Genomic DNA, 27,421 nt, shown 5'->3' on the forward strand with positions numbered 1-27,421 from the left:
CTATGTAAGATTGTGTATGTCACATCTCAAAGCATTATTAAAAATATACTTTCATAAACTGTTCCATTATTACATTTGAATATTCGTGTAAAATTTAAACACAATTCTTTTATCGGTTTACAGCTTGCTCTTGATTCTTGTGTATAATCGCGTCTTATAGTATTTTTTTTCTTGCAAATAGTGGCATTGCAAATTTTTACACTGATTTTTATATTGAAGAAATTCCATTAAATATTCGTGTAAAAGTTTAATTTGAGCCTTGCTCGTTTAAAAATTATTTATTCAAAATTGCAGCAATTTATTTCGAAGCTAAAATTCGAGTGTTTGCGATTAAAACTTTTGGTCGTTGATTAGAAAAAAAAAAACAAAAGCTATTTTTTAAATTTCGATAATTTTTAGCTGATATTGTATAGCTGAAGTATCCTTAAAGTATTTTCTATTGGAACAAACGCGAGGGAGCCGTGTCTTATCGTGTTCACATTCAGGACCCGAGCAACTGCTCTGCTCTCCTAATCGTTGTTTTCCCCGTCATCCCTAGACACGCTTGTGAGATATTATTTTGCGACTAGCCATTACCCTTTTCCCTCTCGTCATAATTATACTATAAAAAGATCTAGATAATGATGGCTATAATTAATCGTTTTACATGCTTACGACAAGAGATATTAATTATGCTAATTAACTTGATCTTGTATATTATACATGTATATTTATTTAAGTCCAATGATAATAAGTAGTTTAGGAGCTAAAATACATTTGTGTTTTGTTCTCCGTTGTCATGTGATCTTTGTTGATCGAATAAACATGTGTTATATATTTCTGCACGATAAAATATATAACACCTATATTACACATTCCACAGGTGTACCTTCTATAAATATTAAAGGTATTTAAGAACGCGCGTTATTTACGCGCTGTATAATCCTGCGAGGCAAGAGTGCAGAAATAACTGTAGATATATAAAACGCGAGCATCAACATTCATCACAATTTCTAAACAACAATTCGACAACGAGATATTATCGCGGGTATACGATCGAGAGCCATTTCGGAAGAATCTACAAATTTCGCCAAATAAGATCTTTAATTACTGTAATTTTTCCAACGTGCGATTTTTCCAATGTACACGCGAAAAAACAATCTCGCAATTTTCGCAATATCTCTCTTGGCAGATTTTTTCCTCCGCCGCCGTGCTGCGCGAATTTCCACGATATCTATCAGTGGCGACGGATTATCTACCCACGCAGAGTTCACACTTATCGCGGCTATTCGATCGACACGCGATAATGTGATGATATCCGCTAGATATCGCGTTATTATTTGGCAGATATATTTTACTTACATGTAAAACGTTCGATATCCGGGGCGATACTCTTGCTCGAAATTTTATCGAACACCGCATTCGCTTTCAAGAATATTCGACACGTTGGATTTCGGACTGAAAATATAAAAAATATCAAAATGTATGTATTTCAAACAGGTCTGTGTAAAGAATTTTCGGAATAAAGGGCATACCTCATGAATTTAGCGTATCCACATACGCTTTTCGCAAATAAGCGATTACTTTTGCAATTTTACAATACAATTTGTCTCAAACGGCACAGCTTCAAATTAACCGTTAAGTCTATAAGCCATGAAGCACAAATATCTAGACAGGATGCCGCTCCCTAACTTGACGCTAGCACGCGTAGATGGCGGTTCAGCATAATAGTTCCTTATTCTAGGGATTTTAACACTGGACTCTCCATTTCTGGTTTATATTTTTGGATCGAACGAATCTAGATATTCGTTCACTACGATTGCCAATTAAAAAACCTATAAAAATCTGTACTTTTAATTTTATATTAATATATCATTTTTTAAATTTTATGTTGTAATAATTCTTTCGCACCTGTCGAATACTTGCAAGACGTTAAATGACACAATGTCAAATTTTTAAAACTGTCCATTAAAAAAACCAATCCAAAAATGGAAGATTTTAAATGTATCTATGCACCCGCATTTCCAATCTAAATCGTCAAAATTTTTAAACGTTTCTTCTGAAATTAAAAATTGAGACATTTTTTGTATATATCCTGTTGTTTGATCATATATAACATATACATTATCACGGTACAAACGTGTACCAACAAAAAATAGATGTGGGGAGTTAAAAAATACATATCTCTCATAGTTTTAATATATATACATATATCGTGATAAAATTGTAATGCAATCTGTGGTTTATATTTTTTTAGGATCTATAATGTCTATTGAAATAACATTGTTTTTGTATTATAAAGATATGAATAATAAACTGTATAACACCGGACTTGATCAATGTGCGGTAAAACATCTATCTTTCTTTTCTTTGAGATAGATATACGCTGAGTGAACAAACGTACAAAAATGCATCCCAATATTTTTTCTGTTAAAATATTTACATCATTTAGTAAATGCAAACGGATTGTTAAAATTTGATTCATTTTTTATTAGACTTATTTAGACAAGACCAAAGGTCTTAAATCAGATTATTTTTGTTTTCGCTAATTCACTCACGTATAGTTGCTCTTAAGATTGAGTGGATTATAATACCTCATAGCCATCCGTGTACAAAAAATATTTTGTATGTGCCAATCAAATATTTGTTCGCAGTAACGTTAGTTTAAATCAGGCAATCTTGTTATGTTACACATTCTCAAGAGATTTTTTACAGCTCATTATATTAAGTCAATTATTTACGAAACCTTCAGCGAGAAATAGGAAGGGTTTGTTTCTCAAGCCATTTGAGCGCTTGATTGTTCTCTGATCCTTGTAGTAAAGGTCTTAAGACCTCCAAACATTTCACATGATAATTATTTAAATATTCGATCTGAAATAAGGCATGTTGTAAAATGCAAATAAAATATCTTTAAATAAAATCAGAAATATATAGAATATGCATACCTCCTTGTCCGTAAGCATTGATACATCGAGCAGACTCGTTTGAATAGGTACAAGCGTCATGGTCTCAAAGGTCAGAAAACCTCGGTTCTTGTGATTGTAAGGTGTCTTTGCGGGAATGACTAACTCGATATTCTCCAATCTTATACCAAACTTTCCATCTTCATAATATCCTGGCTCTGATTTTTTAGACATATATTATACTTAATTATTTCGATTACGTAAATAATAATATTCTATTTACATGCTTTTATTTCGTACCATTTGATAAGAACATTCCAGGTTGTAAACCTGGATCATCTGGATGTGGTTTCCATGAAATACCAATCGGCTCCTCATGGACATTAAGATAGGATCCCACTCCATGGCCAGTACCATGAAGGTAATCAAGACTGCAAAGTTAATTCTTATATTAGATATAATGAGAATTGAATTTTTCTTAAAATAGTATTCAGAATGTATTTTAAATTTTGTAAAAGAATTCTAGGGTTTTACACGAATTTCGTTCAAAATTTCAGCTAAGAGAATTTTTTAATGCAGCTTTGAAATAAATTTATATCTTTTAATGTTCCTTAATCATACAACCACAAAGAAAAATCACTTGAGTTTTGAATATTAAACTTGAGAAAATACTAAAAATAAATATGAATTAAATAACATATATCTGTTCATAGTACACAAATTTAACTCGACAGAAATAAAAGATTCATGAAATACACAATACCAATTAGGAAAGATGAATTGTCCTCTTTTCTGTAATTGACTTTTTTTTTTTAATTTACAAATTCCATGAAAATGTATGTGAATACATATGGATGTATGCCATATTTATTGCTAATCATTTGCAAACACTATAAAAAAATAGTCAAAGAAATAATTTTGTTACAAAGACAGATTTTAAATGTAACAGTAAAATTTTAAAAATATTCTTGACTATCAATAAAATCCCATAAAAATTCATAACTTTTAAGGATACAAAAAAACTTCCTGAAAATTCCAAGTTTTCCTGGTAGTAAATACCCTGAGTATTTTTCAATGTCATAAATTAATAAAAATATTTATATACCCAACGCTCCATAAACTTTCGCGAGCCAATGTGTCGAGATAGTTTCCCTTCGTTTTCAAGGGAAATACCATAGTCGACAGTCTGCATTGTCCCTTAAAAACTCTGGTGAAGCATTCACGTTCGAAATTCGTTGGTTCGCCAAAGTGCAACGTTCTCGTTACATCTGTCGTACCGTCTCGATACTGTGCACCAGAATCACAGAGATAAAGTTCTTTATTAGTAATAGGTATGTCAGTCTCTGCTGTAGGTGAATAATGAATAACCGCTCCGTGAGGACCGACAGACGATATAGTTGGAAAACTTAATCCGATAAAGTGGTCTTGTTCCCTTATGAAAAAAAAAAACAAGTTTTTTTATATCTACATTTTACAGTTTTTTTGCAAAATAGAATCAACTTACTGTCTAAACTTTTCCAACTGCGTTGCACCTGAAATCTCCGTAATGCACTCGTTCGTATTCTTGATCTTGTCCTCTAGCCAGGCAAAATATTTTACAAGAGCGGCAGAATCTCTCGTGTGCGACGCTCTCATACCTTCTATTTCGACAGGATTCTTTATCGACTTCATAACGCTAATAGGCGTGATATCTGTGTGCTTCTTGATATCTCCGCAGTCCGCGTGTATCGCGTAGCTGGATTTATTACTGATCCAAATTTTATCCTGATCTGTACATGAATTCACCAGCTCTTTCATGTAAACATGTATATCCTCGTACGAGTGAAAGACAGGATCGACGCCTTCATTCTTGAGCTGTTCTAATGCCTCTTGGCTGAGTCTACTTCTATCTATAAAAACGTGTACATCTTTCAGGGTGAGAATGACATATGCGAAAAAGACAGGATTAAAAGGTATATCAGAGCCACGCCAATTCAGCAGGTACGCAATTGCGTCCAACGCGGTCACCACGAGCACCGTCGCGTCGTTCTCTCGCATAGCGTCGCGACATAGTCTCACTTTGTTTCCTGCGCTCTGGCCCGAATATCGTAACGATTGCGGTAGAACCGCGTTTGCTGTCGGCGCTGGCTGCTCGTCAGCCCACACCTTGTCTACCAGGTTCTCAGGAAGTGGAATCAAGCAATGACCAGCGGCGGTTAAACTGGTGTGCAGTCGCGCCCATTCCGTGTAACTTATTAGATTGGCGTCCGCCCCGACTACGGACTTTGGAGGTAAGTTCGCAGCCAGCCACACAGAGATGGTTGGGGTGTCCAATAGACCTTCCCTCATCAGAGTCCATGCTTCCGGTGGGTCCAACTCCGCCATGGCCTGCTGGTAATATCTCCCATCTGTCCACAATAATGCCGCGTCCTGCATAACGACTACGGTGCCGTAGGAGCCGCGAAACCCGCTAATGAAGCATCGCCTCTGGTCTCGTTCGGTCGAGTACTCCGATTGATGCGCGTCCTCCCCGTTGACGATCAGCGCCTGGATACCCTTCTCTCGAATGCCGCCAGCTTGCACGTTCTTCATCAACGCGCGAAGCTGCGTCAGCTTCCAGAGTCCGTTCCTCCGTACCATCTTACACAACAAAGAACGTTTCGTCATTCCCGCGCTCAATGGCAGCGTTACATATCGACAAAATAAATAAAAAGAATCGGTGCCTCATGAAGCTCGTTCCTCACCTTTGTGAGATATTGCAGTTCGAACGCTCCTCACGTCGTTCTACCGACGCATCTGTTACGGTGAAGAATAATAACGATCCCTGTTATCTTTCGGAGAACTGCAGGTGCCACGTTATCTACCAGTATCGTAAACACTTATCTCGTGTCGACTTTTCGAAAGGCTATCTTATCTTTGCGATAAGAGGGAGCAATCGCACATCGTATATCCTTACAAGTCTTTGTCTTCTCGGATACAGACGCGTAGAGAACGCTCTCTCGGATGGTGGTGCTTTATTATGACGACAACACGCATCCAGCTCCCGGCGCATCATATGTATCTCGGTGGCATGTGGTATTGTGGTCTCGGAGTCACTCGAAGTTTCGACCATTCGACTTTCGATACCTCGCAAAACTCGCTCGCGCGATACATCGGAAAAATAGGGAGAGATAGTAATATGGCGCGGCCAATCATTGTACGCTACGTATACTTGTTAATTTCACTTCAAAATTGCATCTCATGATAGGTACACGCTTCTCATGTCTGATCCAATCGCATCCGATTGTTTTGTTCTGTCGTTACAGCAATTTTGACAATTCGAAATTTTATTCTCTCGCCAGTTTTAAAACTTATCAATCACCTCCTTGAGAAAGATACGAAAGTGACTGTCACAATCGTGGACTCGAGATACAAACGAAGTTACGGTGCGTTGAAAAAATATTTTTAGGTTAGAAAATTAGGAGGTTAAAAAATCTATTTCATCGAGCGGACAAACGCGCGAAATTGTATTGTCTTGGTCTTTGTCAATTTGATTCTTTGAGGCTTTTCAAAATGATGTTATAAATTATAAGGCTACACAGGTTATTTTTCATTCCCCTAAAAAAAAAATCCTGACATTCACGTTTCTAATTCTCCTATTCCATCATATGGATGTTTAATCTTAAAATGTAATTATAGAGTAATACTTTCATAGCCTGATTTTTTAATTAAAATTACATAAATACAGTCTCTCAAGATTTTATAGAATTATTTTGATTTAATGGAATCTTCAGTTTTGAAATCAAATTCAAAAAGATTTTTAAATATAAGATTGGAGCATAAATACCACTAAAATTTCTTTTAAAAAAATTGCTTTTAATTTTATTCTACTCTTTAAAGTAAGCAGCTTTGATTCCTCAGAATCTCTTTTTTTGTTATCTATGTAATAAAGAAAATTGAGGAAGCACATTTTCAGCAAAATCTAAGAGATAGCATTACTTTACAGATTTGTCCAGATTGATAAAAAAAAATATGGATACTTAAAATTTACTCACGGAAGAATCCCATAGAAATGCGACGCCTTTAATTTTAAAACTGCTTATTGAATATATATTACATCATATCCAACATCATTATGATACGCAACCGTAGACGGCAACAGGGCTTGGAGACTGGGATATTTATGCTGTGTATGCAGGTCCTAAACTTTGGACTTGACAAAATTCCACCTGCAACTCTAATTGGAGTCATCGCACAGGTAATTTTTACCATATTAATTTGATATAATTTTGTTTCAATAGTCTAGATTCATTATTCTGAATCAATAACTTTAAAAATAATAGGTAAACTGAATGGTCTGATAGAAAGATCACTTTACAATATCCAGCTTTTACAAGCAACTATTCATAAAAAATTTTGTATATATATGTATATGTTTATTTTTTTTCTAGACTTTATTATATGCTGGATTAATACGAGTGCCATGGAACGCGGAGGAAGTATGCATATCAGCCGTGAAAATAATCAAGTACAAAGATTGGCGGTCGTTCTTCCTCTCAAATTTTGAACATGGATCAGACATGCATTTATATTACAACATGATTTCTTTCATTCTGAAAGGCTCCTACTTGGAGCCCCTCTATGGAACAACAAACTTTGTACTTTTATTAGCTATTTTGTCCTTTGGATGTAGCGTCATGTACGTATCCCTAGGCTACATACTGATGCAGTTAACAGGAGATTACGGATATTTTACGGCTTGCGCCATTGGCTTTTCCGCCACTTTATTTGCATTGAAAGTCGTCGCGTTATGCGAGGAACGCGACAAATTGCACAATATCAGCGGATTTATAGTACCAAGTAAATTAGCAGTGTGGTTCGAGCTGATATTGATACACCTGTTAGTTCCAAATTCTTCCTTCATCGGTCATCTGGGGGGTATTTTAGTTGGATGCTTATATTCTTATACATTTATCGGGGAAACACTCGACAACTTGATACATACGATAACTGGTACGCCTATTATACATGAAGAACAATTTTATAGAAGACGAAATAGATTATTTACGTAACATTTAATATGGAATAAAATCGCGTTATTTAAAAATATTCAACGGAGCACAACTAGAAAGAGTGTAATTTTTAAGATTTCTATAATTTAGGACTGGATGATACAGTGGAGGGCATCGATACTTTCACTGTATCAATACTCTCTGCTATATCAATCCCTACAGTGATATTGAATAAATATATAATATATAATGAACAAAGAGAAGTTAATCTATTTACAGTAAATTAGATTTTTTATTAAAGTCTAAATAAAGCCTAAACGTCTATATTCATATATTTTTTTATCAAATATTCAACCCAAAAAATAAAAGTTGAAAATAAATTATTTTATGATCAGATACTGATATGTAATAATGTTCTTGGTTTAAATACGATAAATACAAAAAAAAAACCATGACGACTTAAAAGCAAATGAAATCTTGTACAATTATTTACAATATTGTATTTTATATATATATATATATATATATATATATATATATATATATATATATATGTTATATATAAAGAGAATTTTACCTTTAAACTGTCTGTAAAATCTTGCGTAATTTATACAATGTAACAATTGATATATTAGAACACTGCGGTGTCGCAAGCAAATTCCCTAAAAAATAAATACGGAAAATAAAAAAGATATCCTTATCCACCAAAAAAAATGTATATATCTGTGGAGACTTACAGATTGATTTGTCGTCGATTGGATATGGTATGCCATAAAATATAAAATACGCACACATCTTAGCCAAAGATGCAGCATCAGCCTGTACCATTCCATTCGTAAGATATTCTTTAAACATAGATTTCATATCTAAAAAATGAACAAATCAAATATAGTGAAATTTATATCAAATCATTGCAATACGATGCTTTAATATATACCGTGCTCCCATTTATCCAGAATAATCGCTGTTTTCTGTTTAATTGCGAGCATACTTTCTATGCTGAGTAATGGATTTTCATCATTTGTGAAACTATTTCTTGACAATTGCGACGAAAGAAGTTTTATTTGCCATATCGCAAAGCTGTTTGGTTGCTCCTCAATAATTTTTATACTTTTAATTATATGCAGCCATAACGGTATAAGATTTACTTTATCTTTCGTAATACATTCGTATACAATTATTGCGAATATATGAAGAAAGTATTGCTCGAATTCTGGCATTTTGCATTGTACATCTGCAAGTTTACAATTGCATTGAATAAAAATGTAGTTTTATAAAAAGTATAATTGAAAGAAATAGAAAAGGGAGATATATCAACATAAATGTAAATTATACGAAAAGCTGTCATATGTGACTTTCTTAATTTGTGAAATAAAAAATATAAATTATAAATACATTCTCATTTTTCACGTTCAAAATCTCGTATAAGTTATAAATACTATATAAGAGGTATTCAGTAACAAGTAGAAGAAAATTTAAAAAGAGCAATTTAGATAATAAAATAAGACGAAAACTTCGTTTATTAATTAGAATTATTTAAATATTCATGTACTTTTGAGACACTTTTTACTTACATATTTAAATTTCAGAATTAAAAAATTAAAAATAACAAAATTTTTGTAAAAGTTTCATTTTCTAATGTTAAAACATTCATTTGTTTTAGATACCTTTTACACGAATATTTAAACAGTTATAATTATGAAACCTTAATCGCAATTTTCTTATTTTTGATTTATTTTTAAGAATTACTCTTTAAATTTCCTCCTACCTGTTTCCAAGAACACTATGTAAAATATATTACATATTATTTACTGATTTTGAATATGATTCATACTCAAAGTGTAATCAAATCGTACCGTTTTGCGATGAATACTTGATACTTTCGGGACGAATTATTCCTTTTTTAGACCATTGCAAAAAGTATGTCACTATGTTCAATACAGTCTTGTCGTTTGTAAATGATGTGACATGTTCTGGCCGTGCAGCCCATGCGATTGCATTTTCCGTCGTTAGAGTTTGGGCTACTAAGCTTCTAAAACCCTATATAAAATGAAATAAAACTCATCAATTTGCCAAAAAAGATCGAAATCAAATACATGCAACCTTGCATATATTTTTTTTAAAGTAATGTTTTACATGAGGATCTTCCAGATACGATAAACAACCAGCTCTCTGCTTGATGCTTAGGAAATCGTGTCTCTCTAGCATATTTTTCAGTTGCTGCCAGTTGTCAGGTTTTACAAATGTAATTTTCCAATATCTGGAATCTTTTAATTCGATCTTCTTTAAGCTACGTAACTGTGGTAACAAGCATGGCGCTTGTAAACTGATCTCTTGTCCATCAGCTTCTTTGTCGTTTTCGAATGTTAAATGTATCGTCGCGTAACAATATTGACCAGTATCTATGTCTCTCGGTAAAATAATACGCGGTTCAGCTGCTAATACGTATAAGTGACGCAATGCTTGTAAATGATACCTATTGAAATAATAATAGTAGTAATGTTTAGTGCAAAAGATTAGTTTATCATCCAAAAATTTTTAAGTGAACAGTTATGAAAATAGCAGTTACAAACCTGTTGTCGTTACTGTGAGTCGGAAACTTTGGGAAAAGTGAAATTATAAGAGCCGCCACTGCATTCGGGCTGTTAGAGAGTGTATATTTTCCACCACCCAAGAAAATGAGACCAAGAGCCATGTGAGTCGCCAGATGAGAACCGTATGTGACTACGCCACTGGCAGGTCCCACGCGAGTGCGTATATGTCTGCATATCCTCATAATCTGCATGTTTGGATATAAATTATTAGCAGGTTATCTAGTCATTAAGTATTAAGACGATTTAGTTATTAAGTATCCAGACTTACGTCTAAATTGCCGGTACCCGCCATCACCACCGCGGTTGAAAGCAGAACGACATTCAGACATGTTTCAACAGTGGACTTGCCAGCTAACTCGGCTATGGTTTTGTGAGACAACGCCGTGAACATCTGAGCGTAATTATACAAGGTCTTGAAAGCGTTCTTATTAGCGGTGCCTGCGTATCTCAATCCCAGTGCCATACAAGCACCCGCTATAATGTTGCAATAAGCTTGGCTGTAAATTGTATTATCTCAATGAATAACAACGATCAATATAGCATCTCGTTAAAAATAAAACTTCAATCTTCTAATTAAAAAAAAAAAAAAAAAAATTTTAACTCATATATTTTAGACATTGTCAGGACATTGGGTTATTTATTCTATTACTCACTTGATAGTTTCCAAATCCACGTTCTGTGTGACTTCCGGCGTAGGCTTCTGCAATCTATATTTATAAACAATATTCGGCACATGACTAGAAACCCATGACTTGGTCGGCTCGATATCGTCCCACAAAATCAGCGATTTGGCGAGCACTCTTAACAGTAAGAAATCTGGTCTCACAAACTCTAATAAATATTGCGTGTCAGGGGGCTGCATCCATTCGGCCACTGCACGATTTCCAGTATTGAAATACATTAATCCTAAAGCTATCGTTGCTCCCGGACTCGTTACGTCGATATTTATCGAGTCACCTTCGCGTATCTGATAACTGCAAAGATACAATTTATATTAAATTATTTTCAGAAAAAATTTTCCTAAACTTTGCTAGTTTTATTATATAAAAGAAAACATGTAAAAGACTTGCAGATTTTTTCACAGAAATAGTTTTAATTCGTTTTAATTTTAGATTTTCTAAGAGGCAAATTTTTTAAATTTAGAATCTTGAATCGCATGCATTTTTTAAATCATCACATATAAACTTTATTATACCTAGGAGATTTGTATTTTTCTTTCTGTGCCCCGGAGAAAGGTCTTATGTGTCCACCAACCATGTAATAGTGCAAAGTATCAGGTATGCTCGCAGGTACATCCGTTCCGCCACCACATCCGAGTATGACCAAACCTAATGCAAGTCCTGCTGCCAAGGAATACGATTCGCGATCTACGCAATTCTTCATTTCAGGTCCTGGTGGCCTACCTATAAAGATAAATTTATATTAACAGTAGAATTAGCATTTTTAAAAATTAAATTAAGTTAAAGTTAATAAAATTAATTTAGTTATATTAAAGTTATATGAAATCTTGTGTATTGATAATTACCAATTTCAGATAATAAAGCATGCGAGATATGTCTGTGCGCAGTTCCTTGATATACAAGGCCAACTCCCATTAACGCTGCAACTTGAATATTCTGTTGTACATTTAATTCGATACTTGTCGGTGGTAAAAGTGTTTCTACGTGCAACGATAGTAATTTGGTCATAGACACGTTCATCGTACCACGATGTGTCGCTGATAAACCCAGCAAAAGTCCGACGCTGGTAGCCTCGTGACAATCGGCTAGATATTCGTACGTACTTAAAGGAGCCAAGTTTTTCAGATGTCCATTTAAACCAAGAGCCATCAGAAATCCCGAATGTTCTACCCCGTATTCACCCTGCTGTTGTTTATTATACACTATCCATGTCGAATCAATGTTCGCAGCATCTGGATGAATACACAGACCCGCAGCTACACCATTATGAAACAGTGGCCACAAATTCATGTTTGGCGGAACGTCGATGTGAGTTAATTCGACAGTAGTTCCACGAGGCGGTGCCTTGCCTAAAATAAAAACGTATAAAACAATGAAACAACTTAAAACTTAATTTAAAACATTAATTCAAGCCGTGACACGTGATCATACCAGTCAGACACAATCTCGGAATGGGCAATTGCTCCGTAATCATCGGAGTGGAAGTTCTCAGTGTAAACATGCCTCTAGCTACGGGTAATGCCATTGTTCTCGTACATAATGTGAGCAGGTGTTTCTCTTGCTCTTCTATAAACTCATGATCGCTTACGTTTGATCTTTGAACTATCGCTATCCTCATTGGTTTTGAGGAATTAAGCAATCTTCGCACCTCGGCAACTCTATGATCCTTACTAAATCGTAACTTTAATATCTGTTAAATAAATAAATTATAAGCATTGTAAAAAAAATTTATATTTATATCTAACACAAATGTACGTAGAAGCAAAACATTCATAAGTTTATGCGTGTGGAGAAGTAACGCAGAAAGACGCATGTGATGACGCACCATATCATCAAATTCCATGCCGTCGTCTTGTTCATCTTTTATCCCATAATCCCTCATTTCACCATCAGTATATTGTAACCTCGATGATGGTTTCAAATGCTTATCCAACACGGCCAGATCTTGACGATCTATTAGTTCGTACGCATGCGTAGGCCAATTTGATGGTGGATTTTCTCTACATCTATGCATAACATCTCTTATCATTAAAGATACCGCAGGCGGCAATGTTTCGAGATCTTCTTTTTTCATATCTAGAATCAAAATATTGTTTTAAATCTGGGAAAAAAATAATTCTTTCATAATATTCGATCGCTTGCTGTAGTGTCATCTTACCCATCTCATGGTATAATAATATTATCCTATCCGTGGTAGGTTTTTCCAACTTTTTCAGTATCTCTTTGTCAGATTTGCTTCCGTTTTCTTGAAGATCAATACGATTTCCAGCAGGTACAATTAACTTCACATACTTTTCCATTTCTACTATGTCAACACAATTTTCATTTACTACAAGCGCTGTTAGATATACTATGTTTCTCGTTCTTGAATTAACATGACTCAAATATGGAAATGCAGTTATGTCCGTATCGTCCAACATACTGTTTAACGTTTCAAATATGCGTGGTGGTTTCCGAGGCATGTAACTTGGAATTGCTATTTTTTGTAAGTCCGAGTCGCTGATTTGAGACCTCATGGTTTTCAAATAGGACAATGACGGTGAGTCAAGAAAGTAATGATGAGCATACAATTCGAACTTCAGATCTACGCTTAATTGATACAGCAGCTGCCCGAGCAATGGCAGACTTTCTAACATAATGCTGTTCAATTTTAATTCTTCGTACAACAGATGAAGAGAAAATAAAATGAGCGGAAAATGTGGAAACAGAATGGCCTGTACATTTATTTTGCCAACGTTGCTTGATTCTGCAGCACCCTGAGACGTAGCACTTGGTAAGCTGAATATTTTCCGACCTTTCAGTACATTTGAAACAAAAGTTCGAGAATTTTTATACTCGTTTGAATTAAATATGTATAGCCAATCATCTGTGGATCCACAATTGCTAGTCTTTTGCTTTTTGGGTAGCATCATAGGACTGTTACGTTCCGTAAGCTGATCCTTCTCGTTGTTTCGTATTAGATGCAATTTTTCCACATCATATCCCAGTAACGTAAACAGAACTATAAGAAAAAGCTCCCACTCTTGTGCTGGTGAAAAGTCTTGCGGGCCTGGGGCATTTCTGGCGCCATACCATTTAACCAACAATTGCATCGCCAAATCTCTTTGAAGAACATTTCGTAATGTATATAAACATTTAGTAACTGTAAAAAAACGTTAATTATTTGCAATCATTGTAAATATATTTACTTATAATTGACTGCTGTAGTAATTTATAATAATAAATAAGAAATTGAACAAGTTAATATATAAATGACAACAATATTATTTAGGAATATAAATAAAAAATATTTTAATCAAATTTATATCACAAAATTAGGTTGAAAAATATAAATTAATTTGCAATTATAATTTTAAAATTTTATTATTTTTTTAAAACATTTATTGGTAATTGTTCAACTAGTGATTCTATAGCCAATAATATCGTTTAAATTTAATGTACTTGCCTAAAGGCGACGTACTAGAAACAGGTAACGTTATACGGAAATATTGTTTATTTCCGCACTCCACGATTATCTCATTACCTACAGTTTCTTTCAAAGTGAGAAAATTTGTATCCAATAATGAATTTTCCAATAGTATCGGCGGACGAGCACAGTTACCACCTACGGGACTCAACAAATGTAAAGCTTCCTCGAATTTAATTTCGTGCGAGGCCGTACAGTTCTGAGAAATCAAGGAGCTTCGTCTAGGAAAAAATGGAGATTCAAGCTTGGGATTGCTGGTCGATAAAAAGTAATTATTGCCTGTAAAATTCGAGAGCATGCCGGATATATGTAACTTGCCGACGCATGTAACTCCCGTATACAACGTTATGCCATTTGATAGATCTACAATTGCTATCATATGCAAATTCGATAAATTCACAGCATCCTTAGCTACGATGCTTGTCACCATTCCGAAAATAATCTGTTGTTGCTTGTTGGTCTTTTCCAATCTCACCAAGCATAATTGCGAACGATTCGGAATTAGATAGCCCAGATAATTTTGTCCAACAAAATCTGATGTCAAAAAAACTTTAGATGCACGACCACAGGTATCTTTCGACACACCAACGTTCTCCGTCCACACATGTTCAAGACAAATTTCAGGATATAGAGGTTTACTCGCAGTTGGAATGTCTTTCAATCTGATGCTGTTGTAACTGGCAGCCGGACTATGCGTTTGATTCAATCCAGTCACTGTGACTGTTTGATGTAATCTGCTGTGATAGATATTTGGATTTACAGCTGGTCCGAGCAGAGGAGACATAGCCATCGAGTGTGTAGGCGATTGACAACGAGAAATAGCAGCCATCGAGCTTTGTGAACGTGAATGTTGCTGTTGTTGAGGTGATGGTCCACCTGAATTGGTACTGTAAGAGGTCGTTCGTGATCCAAATGGAGTATTAGACAATCCTAAACTTATAGTGGTGTTGCTTATTTGTATACTTGGAACTCCTGTAACAAAGACAGTTCATTTGTGTATGTCACACAGTTTTTTTATCATCCACTTTATTAAAATCATTGTATAATTATATTTAGCAACTTAACTCATCTTTTTCTATATTATAATATCTAAAGATTAATAAACTAAATTTTGATTTTTTTTCACATATATGCATAGATGCACTTTTACAAAGATAAATATGGATAGTTCTTTACCAAGAAGAAAGGGACTTAAAGGACCCTTATTGTTGCTTTTGTTGGCGGATAAATTGCTACCGACGTTTAATGGCGATACATTTGTCGAATGATTGCATAAACTTGTTGTATCATTAGTTCCACAAACTAATTGGCACTCCTCAGCTGATGCCTTGCGAATTTTATAAACCGAATGCAAACCTGTCTTCGTATCATATATCACTGCAAAGGATGGTTCTGAGCTAGTAAATATAATCTGCTGACTCGACTCGTTCATATATGATACAGGTCCTAAAATATTTAATTCAATTGTACACAATATAAGAATTAGAATATCTAATTTTCACACAAGTCACGCAAATACACACAATACACTTTTTACAATATATTTATTCTTTGCATTTAATTCTATAAAAGTGTTTACCATGCTTAATAAGTAGAGGGCAAATTTCATCTAATGGATGCAATAAGGAAAAGGCTACTGGTAAATTATTATCGTGCTGCGCCGGTAATCTGCTGTTTTCAAATGATACATATCTAAAAAAAATGTATAAACGTAAATTTGTTATGATTAAAAGTTGTGTATGTTATGATCAATTATCAATAAAACATAAGAATGTAGGATTACAAATTATAATAATCGCAATTTTTTAATTTTTAAATAATTATGTGTACCTTGAATCTGTAAGTGGGACTTGAGATTTTTCAAGTATAATCCCATATTTTGTTGGCCATACAGCGGAAACCTGCCATTAATTTATTTGAAATTAATAAATTAATATAAATCTCCACAATTCATTTAACAGTTGTAGTTTTTATAAATGGCTATCATTTTTTAGAAATAGTAATAATAACTATTTCTCTGAATGTTAAGCTTTGTCTTTAATAAATTAGTAGTTAAAATAAAATTGAAATAAAATTAAATTCATTATTGTACATCTTTTTGACATTTGCTTGTAAAGTTTTAAGTGTCCCATTTGCTTGAAATTACGTCTTATATAATGATAATTTGAACTAGACTGTTTAAATGTGATTATACAAATAATTAAAAAAGTGTTAAGTATGATTGAGACTGGATCTTTGTTGTCTAATATTATTTTATAACTTTTAAATATATTTTCAGTTTCTATAAAACTGCATGTCAAATACATTCAAACTTCAAACGTATCCATCAATTGTAATTAGACATCAATTAAATTGATCATCAATTTGACAATAATGCAATATCTTAAAAAAATATATAAATATCCGACTGTGTTCGACATGCAGTTTTAAATATCTTACTATATCAAGAAAAGAGGAAAAAAAACAAAAGTGCTTTACCTGAAATTGTAAGGCGGAAACATAGTCTTCGCCATTTTCTGTAAAAACCTTAAGAGTATAAGAGTCAAGCAAACATATACATTCTATAGATTTGTCGATGGATTTGTTAGCTTCATATTCTTTACTCTTGGTTAAGTGATCTGGGATACTAGTATGAAAGGTACACCAAAGTGCATGCTTAATATCTGTCTCACACGTATAGGTTGCTTTAAGCACTTGAGTGGTTTGATTGCCCTTACAGTGAACTGCTACCTTTCCTGAATAATATAACTCTTCCTCCCCACATAATTTATTACTGCGTACCAACCATGTCTCTTTCTAGAAATGATAAAATTCTTTAGTAAATATTACTTTGAATAGACTCTTCATGAAGAGATAAATTATGAGAAAACGGATATTGGAAGAGGCAATCCTTTTTTTAAATTGCATAATTTTTTCATTGCATTAACAAAGTGACATTCAAACTGAGACACTTGTAACTAAAAATATGTTTTGAAGCAAACAAGCAATTACAAACATCAACTTCTTTACAAATCCATTCTCTCTCATTTTTGCAACAAGTTAGTCATTTTAAAATCTTACAGGAGACTTCTCTGATATATTTACTTCGCTAAATCTTTTTAATAGAACATTTTCTCCACCAACCGTTCGATTATTAGACAGCTGCTGACTGATCAAGGATCCAGGATGCTTTAAGATTATTTCTCGGCCACCTGGCTTGTACTCCTTAAAAAAAAAACATCAAATAGCTTTTATATCATTAATCATTTTACACAATTTCTACTAAACTAAAGATGATTGCTGAACCTATTCTCATTTTATACATTAAACACTATAGTATTTATGTTGTAAATCAGATATTACAGGTCATTTATCCAACATTATAATCTAAAGGGTTAAACTGTTAATACAGGCAAATTATTATTTAAACAAAGAGCCAAAAATGACAACATGTCAATTTCAATTACAGAAAGTCTAAATCAGAGACATGATTCAAAAATGTTTTAAATTACACTGCGATCAAAACTGATAAGAAATAAGAAACAGTAATCACATGTATGGCGTCTCCTTGCAACAAAGCTCTTAATTTATACCAATTATCAATTATACCCTTGCGATTGTCTCAATTTTACATGCAGAATGGACAAATGATTTTAATGAGACACTTTACCACCGGTTCTGAGGCGGCGATCATCCTCTCCCTGGTCTCATCCAGATTTGCTGACTTGTTTAGATTTGTCAGATTTGTTTAGAAATGTTAAGGGAACACCCGCTTTGGTTGTAAGTTTTTTTTACACAGTAACACACGCGAACTGACAAACGTGATTCGATGAAAATACTCGAAAAATACCAAAAATATTGTACGCAAACGCGACCCGCATCATCTTTAAACAATACCGCTCCGAGTATGAATGCACATACAACAATCATACAAATGAAGAGAGCAGAAGAGAAAGTTAAAAGTTATTCTCAGCCTGAGATTGGTCTTGCTCGCAATTTAGGTAATACCACGCCATCTCTACAACGTAGACATACACTACGATGCCAATGCACAATCGGTCAATAGCTCGGAAAGCACGTCAATCGCGTCTGTTGGCACACCTGGCGAAGGAATGAGTGCCGAGCGCGCGTACATTGTCATACACAAACTTAAAATTTTTCTACCCCAACAGCTTTTGCGCGATTCATTGAGTTGCAATTTATGCGAGCGCAATCGGGACGAGGCATAAATGTGGGAGCAAACAAACAGTAGATACAAATAAATTAACTCACCGTTCGCCGCTAGTCGCTCCGTCCAGCTTCATCTCGTAATCTCAGCCGCCGCTTTCGAAGATCCAAGATCCTCCTCCTCTTGATTCGTATTTGTCACAAACGCGCGACACTTGGTTCGTTTTCGGCATCCCCGGCACTCACGCCCATCGAAAACTCGAGATACGGGATACGAGGCAACGGAAAAGACACGATTGAACGCGTGACGCGCCGTCCTGACCGATTGTCCATTGCCGTCTGAGTGACACGGAGAATCCAAGATTCGTCTTGATTCATACTTGGCACGAACGCGTGATTCTTCGTTTTCGGGACTCTCGAAACCCTCCTGGTGCTCACGCGTATCAGAAAATCGGAATAGGAAACAACGGAGAAGCTGCGAAACATGATTGAACGCGACATGACTTCCTACAATGCATTCGACACAACGGATATCGATACTTCACTTTCGACAGTCCACGACACTCTCAAAACACTCGCTCGCATCAAACACTCGTATACGGGATAGCGAGGATACGAATTGAAATGCGCTGCGACGCACCGCGACCTTCCGCCGTGCTCCCTAACCAACCGACTGCTGGCACTGCGTACTGCGTAGTGCGTAGCGGCGTGACTGGCACGTGACCACGCCGCTACCGCCGCCGCTACGCAGTGGCAGCAATCGGTCGGTTAGGTTAGGTTAGGTTAGGAAGGAAGATCGCGGCATGTCGCGGTGTATTCGAAGTCTAACCTGTACATACGTTGGCATTGTAGTATACAGTAGTATATATCCACGTTGTAGAGACGGCGTCGTATCAGCTAAATCGTGGGCATGGTCAGGTTTTTCTCTGGAGTATCTGGTTTTGCACGGCAACTGTGAACATGAACGCGTGTGATTCGCGATAAATGGCTGGCTCGCTAGGCACAGTCGACTGAAAAGGTAAGACAGCGTCTGTCGCAAGACTCGTGGGTATCATTAAACGTTAAAGAAAATGAGGATTTGCAATCTTTGTTTATATTGCCGGAGGAGTATCTCGAAGATTGTTCGACATATCATTAGATAATAGCATCTCGGCGCTATCGTTTGTGCTTCTACACGTTTCATTATTTGTGATTCACTTGCGTTGTGATATCATAAAAATGATATGCTTTTTGCTAATATTTTTGACGCTTGTTAGAGATTGCAGTTAAGTCACACGAGTTGCTGTTGCAGATTTCAAAAAGCAGGCAAAACGTCAAGAAAATGAAATCAATGCAAAACTAGTAGCGTTCAGCAAGTTGGGTATAAACATAGGCACGAGGTATGTCAGCACAGAAGAGATTTCTCTCCTGAATAAGGAGCAAATGTTTGAGAACATAGCGTTGGATATTGAAACATTGCTCTCCAAGGTAGATCTTTTTCTTTTCTCCTTTCATATGTTCGCAAGCAAACAAATGTACTGATTGGATATGCTTTAACACAGTTGTTCTGCATAAACAAGGGGATGAGTGAATTGCAGTCAAACGGAGCAGCTATACTGCACACGATGCAGTACCACAAAGAAATACTGAAAGACTACAAACTGGAATTCAATAACATTAGAAATAACTTTATAGCCAGGAAAGATTGCGAGAATCTGGTAGGCAGCGTCCATAAGGAAATAGGGTATGTATAACTGTCTGCTACTGCTCTCAATATTATATCGTATATTCAATTTTGTATTGAAAACTGAATAAAATATTAAGAAATGATTCAAATATGGTAACATATTTGCCTATATTTAGATCGTTTCCTATCAATTAATTTGTGCTTGCACAAATTGGACAAATTATTCGATAAGATCAGAAACTAATCTTTTATGTAGAAGAGATGCTAGAACTACCCCATCCAAACGAAGTAGTCGTTCAAGGAGTTCAGCCAAGGAAAGTCCTGAAACTGGTCCTAGCTCTAGAAAACGGAGACGTTCTGTTATAGACAAAGGTGACGTAGTATCAAAGAGGCTGCACAATGAAGAGGCTAAATTTGCTAAAAGTGTTGCTGGTAGAGAAGGGACACCTAGGTTTAATCGATTCTTAAATTTCTTAATTAAAGAAGAAGGAAAAAAATGTGTAGAGGTTCTGAAAAGAGAAGGAGTAAATTTAACTAATATGTCCAGTATTTTAAGTAGAGCAGGATCTAATGCTCCTCAGGCTTTTAAAGACTTATATAACCTTTGGTTTGATGCAGAAGGAAATAAAACTGAATATTTAAAAATTCTAGAAAAAGAAGGAGTAAATCTATCTAATATGTCCAGTGTTTTGAGTAGAGCAGGAGCCAATGCCGAAAAAGCTTTTAAAGACTTATATGACCTTTGGTTTGATGCAGAAGGAAATAAAACTCCATATTTAAAAACTTTAGAAACAGAGGGAATAAGTCTAACTAATATATCCAGTATTTTGCATGGAGTAGGAGCTAAGGCTAAAGTTGCTTTTATAGAATTATATAATCTTTGGTTTGATGCAGAAGGAAATAAAACGAAATATTTAAAAACTCTAGAAAAAAAAGGGATAAATCTAGCTAATGTGTCTAGTATGTTAAGTGGAGCAGGAGCTAAGGCTGTAAAAGCTTTTAAAGACTTATATGATCTTTGGTTTGATGCAGAAGGAAATAAAACACAATATTTGAGAACTCTAGAAACAGAAGGAATAAATCTACCTAATATATCCGGTATTTTAGGTGGGGCAGGAGCTAAGGCTGCAAAAACTTTTAAAGACTTATATGATCTTTGGTTTGATGTAGAAGAAAATAAAACAAAATATTTAAAAACTTTCGAAACAGAAGGAATAAATTTAGCTAATATATCCAGTATTTTAGGTAGAGCAGGAGCTAACGCCACAAAAGCTTTTAAAGACTTATATGACCTTTGGTTTGATGAGCAAGGAAATAAAACACAATATTTAAAAACTCTAAAAACAGAAGAGATAAGTCTAGCTAATATGTCCAGTGCTTTGAGTGGAGCAGGAGCTAAGGCTGCAAAAGCTTTTAAAGACTTATATGATCTTTGGTTTGATGCAGAAAGAAATAAAACAAAATATTTAAAAATTCTAGAAAAAGAAGAGATAAGTCCAGCTAATATGTCTAGTATTTTAAGCGGAGCAGGAGCTAATGCCACAAAAGCTTTTAAAGACTTATATGACCTTTGGTTTGATGAGCAAGGAAATAAAACACAATACTTAAAAACTCTAGAAAAAGAAGAGATAAGTTTAGCTAACGTGTCCAGTATTTTAAATGGAGCAGGAGCTAATGCCACAAAAGCTTTTAAAGACTTATATGATCTTTGGTTTGATGCAGAAGGAGAGAAAATACAATATTTCAATATTCTAAAAAAAGAAGGAATAAGTCCAGCTAATATGTCTAGTATTTTAAGCGGAGCAGGAGCTAATGCCACAAAAGCTTTTAAAGACTTATATGACCTTTGGTTTGACGCAGAAGGAAAGAAAATACAATATTTAAAAAATCTAAAAGAAGAAGGAATAAGTCTAGCTAATATGTCCAGTATTTTAAGTGGGGCAGGAGCTAAGGCTGCAAAAACTTTTAAAGACTTATATGATCTTTGGTTTGATGCCAAAGGAAATAAAACGAAATATTTACAAACGCTAGAAAAAGAAGAAATAAATCTGACTAATATATCTAGTATTTTACATGGAGCAGGAGCTAAAGCTGTAAAAGCTTTTAAAAACCTATATAGTACATTTTTTGATGAGCAAGGAAATAAAAAACAGCATTTAAAGCATTTTGTTAAGAAAAAAGGTTTTACAATACATAACTTGTCAAGTATATTAAGTGGATCAGGAGCTAATGCTCGATATGCTTTTGAAAAGTTGTACAGGGTCTGTTTTAATGACAAAGGAAAAAGAACAAAACTTTTAAACGATTTCTATAAAGCAGGTTTTGAGCCAGGTAACTTATCTTGTATGTTATGTGGAGCAGGAGTTCATGCTTCTTCTATTTTAAAAAGATTGCATAGTGTTTGTTTTGATGACGAAGGAGAAAGAACAGAGCTTTTAAATAACTTCTTTAATGCAGGTTTTAGGTCAGGTGATTTATGCAATATATTAAGTGGGGTAGCAGGTAGTCTAGAAGAATTCCACGATTTTTGTTTTATAAGAGAAACAAAAAAATATTTGTACCATTTCTTAGATGAGAAAGAAAGTTTCACGCCGAGTAATTTATGTAATATATTACATGGAGCAAGAGCTAATATTTATTCTGCTTTAAGAGATTTTCATAATGTTTGTTTTGATGAGGCAGGAAATAAAACACAGCTTTTAGATGATTTCTATAGGGCAGGTTTTACAACAAGTAATTTATCCAAAATATTATCCATGGCAGGAAATAATGCCTCTTCTATTTTCGTAAATTTTTATAAATCTTGTTTTAATAAAAAAAATTATTTAAATCACTTTTTAGCCGAGAAAGAACTCTTTACACCAAAAAATTTATCCAAGATATTAGATAGAGTGGGACTTAATATTTGTTCTACTTTTGAAAAACTGCATAATCTTTGTTTTGATAAAGAAGGAAACAAAACAAAGTATTTAAATGATCTCATCAAAAGTAACTCGACGAATAAAATACTTAAAATATTATATAAAAAAGTTAAAAAAGCTCCCTTTACCTTTTTAGATAGTACATCACTACAATAACAGAATGTTAGCGGGATAGAGAAAACAAAATAAGAAAATACAGATCATCTTACATAGTAGACCATTTCATTCCCAACGAATTATTCTCATCACCTTTGTTTTGAGCGCTAGAAATAAATGATTGTATTATTCAGATTATTTTTATATATAATAATAAAAAATTAATGTTAAATTATTTAAGAATAAAGCCCACGATTTAGTCGATACGACGCCATCTATACAACATGGACATACACTACGATACCAATGCACAATCGGTCAATACCTCGGGAAGCACGACAATCGCGTCTGTTGGCACACTTGGCGAAGGGATGAGTGCCGAGCGCGCGTACACAAACTTCAAATTTTTCTATCCCAACGACTTTTGAGCGCAATTCATTGAGTCGCAATTTATGTGAGCGCAATCGGGACGAGGCACGAATATGGCAGCGGACAAACAGTAGATACAAATGAATTGACTCACCGTTCGCCGCTGGTCGCTCGCGTCCAGCTCCGTCTCGTAGTCTCAGCCGTCGCTTTCAGAAATCCTAGATCCTCACGACGATCTTCCTCCTCTTGATTCATATTTGGTACAAACGCGCGACACTTGGTTCGTTTTCGATCGTTTTCGACACCTCCGGTACTCACACCTGTCAAAAACTCAAGAAGACGCAATTGAACGCGCCGCGGCGTTTCGACCGACCGACCATTGCCGTCTGAGCGATACGGAGAATCTGAAATTCTCCTCACGACGATTCATCTTGATTCATACTTGGCACAAACGCGCGATCCTTTGTTTTCGGGACTCTCGAAACATTCCTGGTCCTCACGCGCGTCGAAAACTCGGGATAACAGACAACGGCCGGAGAGAGATGCGAAACACGATTGAACGCGACACGACGGATGTCGGCACGAACGTCGACACTTCACTTTCGGTACTTTACGACACTCTCGAAACACTCGCTCGCGTCAAAAACTCGTACGGGATGACGAGGATGCGAGTTGAAATGCGCTGCGACGCACCGTGACCTTCCACCGTACTCCCTAATCAACCGACTGCTGTCATTGCAGGGTATTGCGTAGCGGCGGCGCGACTTGCCTCTCTAGTCACTGCTAGTCACGCCCAGTCACGTCGCTACGCAGTGGTAGCAGTCGGTCGGTTAGGGAAGAAGGTCGCAGGTCGCTGCGCATTCCAAAGTGTAACCTGTATATATACGTTGGAATCGGGTGCTTTCCAGCTACGACACAAATCGACACTGTGTAACACAGTGTCTATTAGTGTAAGAGAGAAAATTTTAGTTATCTCACTCACACTAATGGACACTGTGTTACACAGTGTCGACTTGTGTCGTAGCTGGAAAGCCCCCATCGTAGTGTATGTCCACGTTGTAGAGATGGCGTTGTATCAGCTAAATCGTGGGCATGACTACTGTCAGGTGTCAGGTTTTTCTCTGGAGTCTCTGGAGTCTCTGGTTTTACATGGCAACTACGAACACGAACGCGTGTGATTCGCGATAAATGGCTGGCTCGCTAGGCACGGTCGACTGGGAAGGTAAGAGAGCGTTTGTCGCGAGACTCGTTGGTATCATTAGACGTTAAAGAAAAAGAGGATTCGCCATCTTCGTTTATATTGTCGGAGAAGTGTCTCGAAGATCGTTCGACACGTCACCTTAGATAATAACATTATATTGGCGCTGTTGTTTGTGCTTCCACACGTTTCATTATTTGTGATTCACTCGCGCTGTTACATCATAAAAATGAATATGCTTTTTGCTAATATTTTTGACGCTTGTTAGAGATTGCAGTTAAGTCACACGAGTTGCTGTTGCAGATCTCAGAAAGCAGGCAAGACATCTAGAAAATGAGATCGACGCGAAACTAGTAGCGTTCAGCAAGTTGGGTATAAACACAGGCACGAGGCATGTTAGCACAGAAGAGGTTCCTCTCCTCGATGAGGAGCAGGTGTTTGAAAACATGGCGTCGGAAATTGAAACACTGCTCTCCAAGGTAGATCTTTTTTCTTTTCTCCTTTTATATGTCCACGAGCAAACGAATGTACTGATCGGATATGCTTTAACGCAGTTGTTCTCCATAAACGAGAGAATGAGTGAGTTGCAGCCAAACGGAGCAGCTATGCTGCACACAATGCAGCGCCACAAGGAGATACTGAAAGACTACAAACTGGAATTCAATAAGATTAGAAATAACTTTACAGCCAGGAAAGATCGTGAGGATCTGCTTGGCAGTGTTCGTAAGGAAATAGAGTATGTATAATTTTGTTTGCTACTGCTCTCAATATTATGTTATATATTAAATTTTATATCAAAAATTGAATAAAATGTTAGGAAATAATTCAAATACGGCAACATATTTGCCTGTATTTGGATCGTTTCCTATCAATTAATTTGTACTTGCACAAATTGGACAAATTATTCAACAAGATCAGAAACTAATCTTTCATCTGTTTTACACAGTAATTACAAAAGTGCAAGTGGATTGAATCGACGCGAAATGTATCTCAAGGAAAACCAACACATTCACAAGTAAGTTTGATTAAGTTTTCTTATACTTGTATCAGACCATAGATCATTTTGGAATTTGATTTATCAAAATGAAGCAAAAATTTATTAACTTGATTTTTCTTCTGATTAGTTAAATAATTATCTCAATTTTTAATCCAATAGTATTGTGAAAAACAAGATTAAAATATATATTTGATTAATATCATTTTCAATATAAATACATGCAGATCAAATGTTTGGAAATGGTCACAATTTTCTATCTTGTAAAAAATTAAATATTTTGGTAAAAATAATTTTATTATAGAGAAGTTTACAAACACAAATTTTAAAAAACAAAAATAAGAGTTTTATAAATTTGTCTTTTAATTTTATTTCTAAAGTACATAAAATAAAATTGGTATTTTTTTATTTACTTTGAAGCATTGTAATTTGATGAACCATCATTAGACAGTAATTTAAAGTGAGCTTCCTAAGTTTTAAAATGTTTTTAAAGAAAAGCAAGTATTATAATTTTTTGCAATATTAAATATTTTGTAAAAACTTTTTTATTATAAAACAAAATTAAAGTTCATTAAAAAAAGAAAAAAGGAAAAAAATATAATGTAAATTCCATTAATCCAATTAAATCCTTTTTCTTTTAATTTGTGACAACTTTATCAATAATTTTTATCATTTTATGTTTTTATTAATGTTCCCCAACTTTTGACCTGCAATGTATATCTAATAACTTAGATATGTAGAATATATTGAAAATTCTTTAGATATTTGCATTTTGCTGTATATTATACATGGTTTTAGTTCCGATCGATTGATCAATGATCAAATAAGCATAGCGATGGAGACACGGGATCACCTGATGACTCAGAGACAAGCGTTCAAACGTATACGAACCCGATTCAATGATATCTCTAATCGATTTCCGGCGGTGAACAGTTTATTGCAGAGGATAAATCTGCGTAAGAGAAGAGACTCCGTTATACTCGGTCTCGTCATCGGTGTCTGTACGTTTTTAATGCTTCTATATGCTTTTCATTAGATAACACTGAGATACTTCCCGTCGCGTCTCCAGATAGCGATTACTTCATCATGAATTTTTGCAATACGTTTCTCACAGTAAAGATATACGTACGTTTAAGAGGTACTACAGAGATCTAAACACAGGAATTTTAGTATAATAGGGTATGCAAGAGATTTTGTATGTGTGCGTCGCATGAATGATCGAACAAGTGTACTACTTGCGTAGTACAAATATGTATGAAAACAAATTTGTCTGTATAGTTTTTTTATACTGAAGTATAGGATGTGGGATACATGATGTAAACGGTACTTTCATCCACGTTCGACATGTTAACTTAATAAATGTTGAAAAATGGTGCAATTTTTGTTCATAATTATACTAATTATGTGTGAATTCAGTCGATTACCCGAATCATTCTTGA

The 27,421-nt window shown here is 35.0% G+C and overlaps 5 protein-coding genes across 10 annotated transcripts; 3 read left to right on the top strand and 2 right to left on the bottom strand.

The window, feature by feature from the left end:
* Positions 1-2,160: 2,160 nt before the first annotated feature.
* On the bottom strand, positions 2,161-5,923 carry LOC105195467 (xaa-Pro aminopeptidase ApepP). The gene is made up of 6 exons (XM_011160876.3): positions 5,606-5,923; positions 4,387-5,501; positions 3,988-4,314; positions 3,183-3,313; positions 2,925-3,100; positions 2,161-2,850 (listed from the first exon to the last, which is right to left on the bottom strand). The coding sequence occupies exons 2-6, from the start codon at positions 5,499-5,501 to the stop codon at positions 2,728-2,730; spliced, it is 1,872 nt and encodes a 623-aa protein (XP_011159178.1). The 5' UTR covers positions 5,606-5,923; the 3' UTR covers positions 2,161-2,727.
* A 126-nt stretch (positions 5,924-6,049) lies between these two features.
* LOC105195458 (rhomboid-related protein 4) lies at positions 6,050-8,327 on the top strand. The gene is made up of 3 exons (XM_011160867.3): positions 6,050-6,286; positions 6,847-7,098; positions 7,292-8,327. Exons 2-3 carry the CDS (start codon positions 6,976-6,978, stop codon positions 7,910-7,912), a joined length of 744 nt encoding a protein of 247 aa, XP_011159169.1. The 5' UTR covers positions 6,050-6,286; positions 6,847-6,975; the 3' UTR covers positions 7,913-8,327.
* Positions 7,589-18,535, bottom strand: LOC105195570 (anaphase-promoting complex subunit 1). 4 transcript variants are annotated; one of them, XM_039457844.1, is made up of 21 exons: positions 18,242-18,265; positions 17,653-17,796; positions 17,071-17,388; positions 16,423-16,493; positions 16,172-16,284; positions 15,769-16,038; positions 14,572-15,564; positions 13,285-14,268; positions 12,952-13,202; positions 12,558-12,816; positions 11,972-12,475; positions 11,642-11,849; positions 11,100-11,420; positions 10,715-10,943; positions 10,426-10,631; positions 9,989-10,328; positions 9,709-9,892; positions 8,790-9,086; positions 8,590-8,718; positions 8,430-8,514; positions 7,589-7,859 (listed from the first exon to the last, which is right to left on the bottom strand). In XM_039457844.1, the coding sequence occupies exons 1-20, from the start codon at positions 18,263-18,265 to the stop codon at positions 8,432-8,434; spliced, it is 5,928 nt and encodes a 1,975-aa protein (XP_039313778.1). In that variant the 3' UTR covers positions 7,589-7,859; positions 8,430-8,431. The 4 variants fall into 4 exon arrangements, with proteins under 4 accessions (XP_039313778.1, XP_039313777.1, XP_039313776.1 ...); XM_039457843.1 differs by having other exon boundaries at positions 8,430-8,718; positions 17,716-17,796; positions 18,242-18,535; XM_039457842.1 differs by having other exon boundaries at positions 8,430-8,718; positions 18,242-18,535.
* Positions 18,536-19,478: 943 nt separating this feature from the next.
* LOC105195561 lies at positions 19,479-23,685 on the top strand. Of its 2 annotated transcripts, none has more exons than XM_039457846.1 (4): positions 19,479-19,756; positions 20,030-20,205; positions 20,298-20,461; positions 20,661-23,685. In XM_039457846.1, exons 2-4 carry the CDS (start codon positions 20,161-20,163, stop codon positions 23,479-23,481), a joined length of 3,030 nt encoding a protein of 1,009 aa, XP_039313780.1. In that variant the 5' UTR covers positions 19,479-19,756; positions 20,030-20,160; the 3' UTR covers positions 23,482-23,685. The 2 variants fall into 2 exon arrangements, with proteins under 2 accessions (XP_039313780.1, XP_011159321.2); XM_011161019.3 differs by having other exon boundaries at positions 19,481-19,756; positions 20,280-20,461.
* A 1,123-nt stretch (positions 23,686-24,808) lies between these two features.
* On the top strand, positions 24,809-27,378 carry LOC105195446 (Golgi SNAP receptor complex member 1). Of its 2 annotated transcripts, XM_026138402.2 has the most exons (6): positions 24,809-25,012; positions 25,292-25,467; positions 25,543-25,724; positions 25,935-26,003; positions 26,781-26,938; positions 27,019-27,378. In XM_026138402.2, the coding sequence occupies exons 1-6, from the start codon at positions 24,979-24,981 to the stop codon at positions 27,135-27,137; spliced, it is 738 nt and encodes a 245-aa protein (XP_025994187.1). In that variant the 5' UTR covers positions 24,809-24,978; the 3' UTR covers positions 27,138-27,378. The 2 variants fall into 2 exon arrangements, with proteins under 2 accessions (XP_025994187.1, XP_011159158.1); XM_011160856.3 differs by having other exon boundaries at positions 24,813-25,012; positions 26,781-27,378.
* Positions 27,379-27,421: the final 43 nt, after the last annotated feature.

The sequence above is a fragment of the Solenopsis invicta genome, chromosome 15 (genome assembly GCF_016802725.1).
Source record: "Solenopsis invicta isolate M01_SB chromosome 15, UNIL_Sinv_3.0, whole genome shotgun sequence".
Classification (NCBI taxonomy): domain Eukaryota; kingdom Metazoa; phylum Arthropoda; class Insecta; order Hymenoptera; family Formicidae; genus Solenopsis; species Solenopsis invicta.